This window comes from Lactuca virosa, chromosome 6 (genome assembly GCF_052849685.1).
Source record: "Lactuca virosa cultivar CGN04683 chromosome 6, Lactuca_virosa_CGN04683_v6, whole genome shotgun sequence".
In the NCBI taxonomy this organism is placed as follows: domain Eukaryota; kingdom Viridiplantae; phylum Streptophyta; class Magnoliopsida; order Asterales; family Asteraceae; genus Lactuca; species Lactuca virosa.
In genome coordinates, this window is record NC_136431.1 from 94,942,913 (window position 1) to 94,950,807 (window position 7,895).

The 7,895-nt window shown below is 38.6% G+C and overlaps 1 protein-coding gene across 1 annotated transcript; it reads right to left on the reverse strand.

Moving 5' to 3' along the window:
• Positions 1 to 5,060: 5,060 nt before the first annotated feature.
• LOC145121752 (uncharacterized) lies at positions 5,061 to 5,546 on the reverse strand. The gene has a single exon (XM_079057453.1). It carries the CDS (start codon positions 5,544 to 5,546, stop codon positions 5,061 to 5,063), a length of 486 nt encoding a protein of 161 aa, XP_078913579.1.
• Positions 5,547 to 7,895: the final 2,349 nt, after the last annotated feature.

Here is a 7,895-nt window from a genome sequence, read left to right on the forward strand (position 1 = left end):
TGGTTAGGGTCGGTATCCTGGTATATAGGATGATGCTATGTTAGTGACCAGTTAGGTCGGTATCCTGGTTAGGATGTTGCTATACTATATGATCTGCTAGATCGGTTTGTCTGTCTATGGGCTGTTGTGTGATTACCTGTTATATGTGCACATGGTCATTTGCTTGATGTTTGGGTTGAGGCGGTCCTGCTTCGTGCTGAAGGCCAACATACCCTACGAGCGGTCCGGATAGACTGTAGGCCCGTATGGCGGTCCAGTCACGCCGAAGGCTCGGGATGGATCCAGATAGACTATAGGCCCGGTTCGGGCGGTCCAGTCATACTGTAGACTCAGTGAGTGGACCAGGTCGACTGAAGGCCCGGTGCGGGCGGACCAGTCACACTGTATACTCAAGATGCATGGCTGTTCTGTATTTGTTGATATGATATGATTATGGTTATATGAGGTTGGTATTTTGGGGGTAACTCACTAAGCTTTCGGGCTTACAGTTTCAGTTTATTGTTTCAGGTTCAACGGATGGCCGCGGGTAGGCGAAGGCGTGACCGTACACTTCCTCGATTTACGATTATGATTTCTGGGAACTCTGATGTATGAATTATTTTGAAAACAAATTGTAATAATTGAATGGTTTCAACTGAATCAAAAAGTTTTAAATTGGCTCGAATTTTTATGGGTGTGACACCACTCCCAATCAATTGTATTCGAGACATTGATTTCCTTCTTTTTCAGCTTTTCCAACCTCTTCCTCCACTTCCTCATAGTTGATTCAGAATTGATCCGTGGAAAGTTTAACCAAGGATGGGATTCTTGGTTCCCACGAGAGCTTTGACCCCTTCTGAAAGACATGTTCCTGCAAAATAACACAAACAACACAAACAAACCACGAAATGCAGAAAATATCAAAACATAAATCTGACAAACACGACTCGACACGTCGAGTCAGTGACAGACACGGCGTGTCCGATAAACAAATCGGATTCTGCTTTTCGATATATATTGAGTCATGTAAACTCTAAATTTATCTCAGGGGTTTGTCCACGAGGGTATCCTAAACACTAATTCATAGCCAATTCGATCAAAAACTAACAAAATATGTCAAATTTAAGAACCCTAGAAATCATGTATTTTCAAAAACGGGTTTTTTCAGAAATTAAGACCATATAACAACTAAAGGTTGAACCTTTAACAAAATTAGGAGTAAAATTTGTTACCTTGTGTGAAGTTTTGGAGAAATCAAGAGAAGAATGAAAATGAAAGCTTGAGAGAGTTTGGCACAGTGTGTAGAGGCGGCTGCTTTGTGTGAAAATGAGAATGATGGTTCAATTAGGGTTAAAACCTTAATTTTACCTAATTGTAAAATTATTATTTTTTTAGTAAATAATAACGACACGTCGAGTAAGGGTACCGACTCGGCGTGTCGTGTCGCGGGTCCATTTTCCTGGATACGTAAGGACTCGTCGAGTAGGTGGCATAACTCGGCGAGTCTGTTAAGCTGTTTGAAATTTTTTTCTAAAAACTTCACTTTTCTTAAAAGTTTTCTTAAAATATTAACACCACACCCCACACTCAGGCCTTGCTTGTCCTCAAGCAATTATTTGTAGACAATTAGGAAGAATCGGATAGAAAAATCCTAAGAAAATCGAAAAATAAAAACGAAAAATAAAATGAGAAAAGGAAAAGAAAGCAAACTCTCGTAACGGGTTGCCTCCCGCCAAGCGCTTCTTTTTTAGGATTCTTTAGCTGGACTCCTTTCCGCTCTACGTTGCTGCGGTTTCTTCTAACTCCAACTCTTCTTCAATTCTCTCGTCTTGCGGCATTCTTTCTTCATATCTCTTGACCCGATGCCCATTGACTTTAAAGCTCGATCCATCTTTGCTCCACAACTCAATCACACCATAAGGATAGACATGCTTAACTGAGAAAGGTCCGGTCCAACGAGTGCGTAATTTTCTCGGAAAAAGTTTAAGTCTTGAATTGTATAGTAGCACTTTTTGTCCTTCCTCAAACTCTTTATTTCCATTCAACCTTGCATCATGCCATCTTTTGGTCTTATCCTTATAAATTAATGAGTTAGAATAAGACTCATTCCTTAATTCTTCCAAGGCATTCATTTGCAAAAGTCGATTTGCACGCAACTCATGTGGCTCAAAGTTGCATGTTTTCAAAGCCCAATAAGCTCTGTGTTTAATTTCCACGGGTAGATGTCAATTTTTACCATACACTAGTTTATAAGGTGTGGTTCCAATGGGTGTTTTGAATGCGGTCCTAAATGCCCAAAGTGCATCATCCAACTTGTCTGCCCAGTCTTTTCTATTATTCCCCACCGATTTTTCCAATATTCGTTTTAGTGCCCTATTTGTAATTTCGGTTTGCCCATTTGATTGTGGATGGTAAGGTGTTGAAAATCTATGGCGTACCCCATATTTTTGCAACACCTTTGCTAGTTGATCATTAGCAAAGTGGGTTCCCCGATCACTAATTAATGCTTTAGGCACTCCAAATCTTGCAAATAATTTCTTTAAGAATTTCACCACCACTCTTGCATAATTGGTTCTTAATGCTTGCGCTTCCGCCCACTTTGACACATAATCCACCGCCACTAGGATATATTTGTTGCCTTTGGATGCAGGAAATGGTCCGATGAAATCTACACCCCACACATCAAAGATTTCACAAACTTGAATATTCACTTGGGGCATTTCATTCCTTGCCAATATATTACCCGTTCTTTGGCAAGCATCACACTCCTTTATGTAAGAAGCCACATCTTTGAAAATAGTGGGCCAATAAAATCCCGCGTCAAACACTTTTTTAGCAGTGTATTGTACTCCATGATGTCCTCCTACTGGTCCATTGTGGCAATGCTCTAATATGTCCCGACTTTCCTTTCCAAAAACACATCTTCTTATAATTCCATCCGCACAGCTTCTAAAAAGATAAGGCTCATCCCAAAAATAATATTTAATTTCCGAAAAGAATTTCTTCTTTTGTTGATGGGTAAGGCCTTTCGGAAGGTAATTTCCAGCCAAGTAATTTGCAATATCTGCATACCATGGGTCTTCATCCACAATCATCATCAAATATTCTTCCGGGAAGCTATCTCCAATATCCATGTTGTCTTCATCTTCCCTTTCTGGATTTTCTAATCTAGAAAGAAGATCAGTTGCAACATTCTCCATCCCCTTTTTATCCTTGATATCGATGTCAAATTCTTGTAATAAAAGTACCCATCGAATCAATCTAGGTTTCATATCCTGTTTGGCAAACAAGTACTTAATAGCAGAGTGATCAGTAAATACAGTGGTTTTAGATAAAATAAGATAAGGGCGGAATTTGTCAAAAGCATACACCACGGCTAATAATTCTTTTTCGGTTGTGGTGTAATTTTCTTGGGCCGGATTCAAAGTCTTGCTCGCATAATATATGGGTCGAAAGTGCTTATCAACCCTTTGGCCAAGTACGGCTCCTAATGCAAAGTCGCTTGCGTCACACATTATTTCAAAAGGCAATTTCCAATTCGGGGCAATAATGATCGGGACATTAGTCATTTTTTCTTTCAAAATTTCAAAAGCCTCTAGACACTCTTTAGTAAAATTAAATGGTGCATCTTTTAAAAGTAATTGAGTTAGAGGTCTAGTTATTTTAGAAAAATCTTTTATAAAACGGCGGTAAAAACGCGCGTGACCTAAAAAACTCCTAATGCCCTTCACATTAGTTGGTGGAGGTAATTTAGCAATTGTATCAATTTTTGCCCGATCCACCTCAATTCCTGCTTTGGATACCTTGTGACCCAAGACTATACCCTCTTTAACCATAAAGTGACATTTTTCCCAATTGAGAACTAAATCGGTTTTTTCGCACCTAGCAAGCATCAAGTCAAGGTTAGCAAGACAATCATGAAAGGAAGATACAAAAATAGAAAAATCGTCCATAAATACTTCCATAAACTTTTCCACCATGTCGTGGAATATTGCCGTCATGCATCTTTGCAAGGTCGCAGGTGCATTGCATAACCCAAAAGGCATACGACGACAGACAAAAGTCCCACTTGGGCAAGTGAAAGTAGTCTTTTCTTGGTCAATTGGGTCTATGGGTATTTGAAAGTAACCCAAAAATCCGTCTAGGAAACAGTAATAGCTATGGCCGGATAATCTTTCAAGAATTTGATCTATAAAAGGTAAGGGAAAATGGTCTTTACGAGTGGCATCGTTTAGCTTTCGATAATCGATGCACACCCGCCAACCGATTACCGTTCGGGTCGGAATAAGCTCGTTCCTCTCGTTTGTTACTACCGTTATCCCGCCTTTCTTGGGCACCACTTGAATGGGACTAACCCATGGACTGTCGGAAATAGAATAAATGATTCCCGCGTCTAAAAGCTTGACTACTTCCTTCTTGACCACTTCTTGCATGTTCGGGTTCAATCGCATTTGATGTTGCACTACCGGCTTTGCTCCTTCTTCCAGGTTGATCTTGTGAGAGCAATAAGAGGGGCTTATTCCTTTGATATCGGTGATATTCCATGCAATGGCATTCTTTCTCTTCTTTAAGACATGGACTAACTCTTCTTTTTCAGATTTGGAGAGGTTAGAAGCTATAATTACTGGTTTTTGATCACCATCTTCAAGAAGTGCATATTCCAAATGATCAGGTAGAGTTTTGATATCTGTATTTGTGTTTTGCACACTGGACCCGGCGAGTTGAGATAGGGGACACGTCGAGTCCAGGGCAAATTCCTCATCTGATCGCGATTTCCCGTATGGACTCGTCGAGTCTAGGGTGTCGACTCGGCGAGTCGAGCGTTCTGCACTTATGATTAAATCATTGTAGTCGGCCTCTTCTAGCAGTCTCTCTATCTCTTTCAGGTCCCTTTCAGCATCAAAATCTTCTTCAAAAGTAATGGTGAAGTTGCTCGACTTATCTTCTTTCCAATCTTCTATTAGTTCCTCCAACATATCTACGGAGAATGCCGTATCATCACTAAACCTTGCATGCTTCATTGCTTGATCAACCCCAAATGTAACAGATCCGTCCCCCACCCTAAGGGTGAGTTTGGAATCTCACATATCTACTATAGCACTCGCGGTGTTGAGGAAAGGTCTTCCAAGTATGATCGGGACTTGAGGATCCGCTTCCATGTCTAGTACTATAAAGTCCGCTGGAAACACGAACTTATCAACTTTTACCAATAGGTCCTCGCATATTCCCCTTGGAAATGTCACCCTTTTATTAGCTAAGTGTATTGCCATTCGAATTGGCCTTGGCTCCGGAAGGTTTAATTTCTTAAAGAACGAATATGGCATGAGATTTACACTCGTCCCCGAATCCGCAAATGCATGTATAGCTGCCAAATTTCCGAATTGACAAGGCAATGTCAAACTGCCCAGGTCACCTCTCTTCTTAGGTACTTTGTTCAACATGGCGGCTGAACAATTTTCATTGAGAACTACCTCCTTTACTTCTTCCATCTTCTTTCTGTTTGTGAGGAGTTCCTTTAAGAATTTGGCATACTTGGGCATTTGTGCAACTATCTCGATGAAGGGCATATTAATTTGAAGGGCTTTGATGTGTTCGAGGAACTTTTGATAATCAACATCATGCTTATCTTGTCTAGCTCGGCTTGGAAAAGGTAATGGAGGTTGATAAGGTTTAACAGGAGACTCCTTTTTCAATTCAGGTGGTGGACTCGTCGAGTCCGCGTCTTCGACTCGGCGAGTCGTGTCAAGCAAAAGTCAAGTCTGGGGTAATTTGATATGTGCATAATTAGTCATATATTTTGTATAGAATTTTAATACTTTTTGGATAATTTATTTCAATTATGGAGCAAAAGATGCTTAATTACGTTTACATTATATTTTCAGTTCAAAAGAAGTGCTTGGAAGCAAAAGGAAGCAGGAGAAGCTATCGGGAGCCTGGGAATCAAAGAAAGAAGAAAAGAGCCAAAAACCAAGAAGGACTCGGCGAGTGGACCCTTGACTCGATGAGTTCCCACAAACATTCTCGAAGCAGAAGAGTCCTTGCCTTGCCGTACACGGGGATTTAATGAGAGACTCGTCGAGTCAGTCCCTGGACTCGACGAGTCGCGTCTAATCTATAAAAAGAGGCTTTCAGATCGATACCCGGTTTTTTCTAAGAAACCCTTGGAGGATACTTTCGATTGAAGGACTGATGGAGCGTAGGAAATCAAGGATTCAAGTCTACATTCAATCTTAAGGAAGATTAAGGCAAAAATCAAGTTTACTCTTACCCAATCTCTTGTCTAAACCATGTTTTTATTAGTAGATTTTGTTTGTGACTTTGATTTTTCTGTAATCATGAGCTAAGACTACTTTCTTCTGTTTAGGAAAGACAAAGTTTTTGATTATGTGTTGATTTTATGATTTGGATTATTCTTATTTGGTGATTTGTTTTGCTAAGCTTGATAAAGACCCTTATGTGTTAATTATGACTATTTTCTGTTAATTAACCTGTAATTAAGTTGCATGACCATCTCTTAATTGCTAATCTTATATGATTTATGTGAAAACATTGTTATATACCTAGGAATAGCGAACGTGAAACTAGGGTTAATAGAGAATAGGAAAATTAACGTGTGAGCTTGTGTGACGAACCATCAGCAAGAGGTTAATTGAAGGACCAATTTAGTTAACCACTACAAGTCTTACTTGACCCGAATAAATAAACTAGGAAATTCATTAATTTAGACAACTGGCCACTGCTTAGATTAATTTGTTATCTAAGGACTAGTAATAGCGAACGTGAACCTAACCACCTAAATCGGTAGCAAAAGAAGAATTAATCCATTGCACTTTTCATAAAATCAACCATAGAATCAAATGAGTCAAACCTAAACAGAAGTCTCTGTTACCATTGAATTTAATTGATTTTTACTCTCTAGCTGTTATTTGTTTTGTTTGAGTTTTAGTTAGATATTTAAGTTTTCTAGTCTTGCAAAACTAGAGAAAACCCCTTCTTTTATTATTTGTTTTTATATAGTAGTAGTAGTTAATTTAAAATTTACCGTTCCCTGAGTTCGATACCCTGCTTACTAAAAACTATACCACCAATTGACAGGTACACTGCCTATTATGTGTCAAATTTACATTAGAAAAGTAGGATTAAAAATAGTTGGTTTTATACACATCAGCAGTATATAAATTTATTTCACCGCGACCAATAGAAAAACATGCTGCAAAAGTTTATACAAGTGCATTGTTTTATGAAGTACAAATAGAAATCTACAAAGGTTCCTGGTACTGCCAATACAAACATATTGGAACAAAAAAAGGATGGGAGTTATACAAAGTGGAACAACTGAACAAAAACAGTGATCTGAAAACAGATTTTGAGGTAATATATTCTTATTTTAAGTTTTGATGAATCAAAACGTAATATACAACAATTTTCAGTTATGATTATAAAACACTTAATGCTTTAATTTTATTTTGAACAGGTAGAAATAAAACTTCCAATAAATGATGTAAAATGTACTTCTGAACACTTCAACCGCTTTGGGACTTTGTGCAGACATGCATTCAACATACTCATGAAACATGGAATTAAGGAAATACCTGAACAGTACATTGAGAATCGTTGGAGAAAGGATGTGATATCAAGACATTATCTCTTTGGTAGGCATGTATATGATACATGAGACAGTGAAATTAACAGATCTGTTAATCAAGCATACTACAACTTTGAAGCATGCTTGGAATACGAACGAAAAAATAAAGACAAAATGGATTTGTTTGTTAAGAAAACAGAAAGCATGTTGAAGGAATACGAGAACGATCCTACAAATGAATTGCAGAAAAATAGGACAAATGTTGAAGAGGTAGGAAATCTTATGGGCATTTCTATTCCAAAAGACATTGACATCAATGTTCCAAATGTTC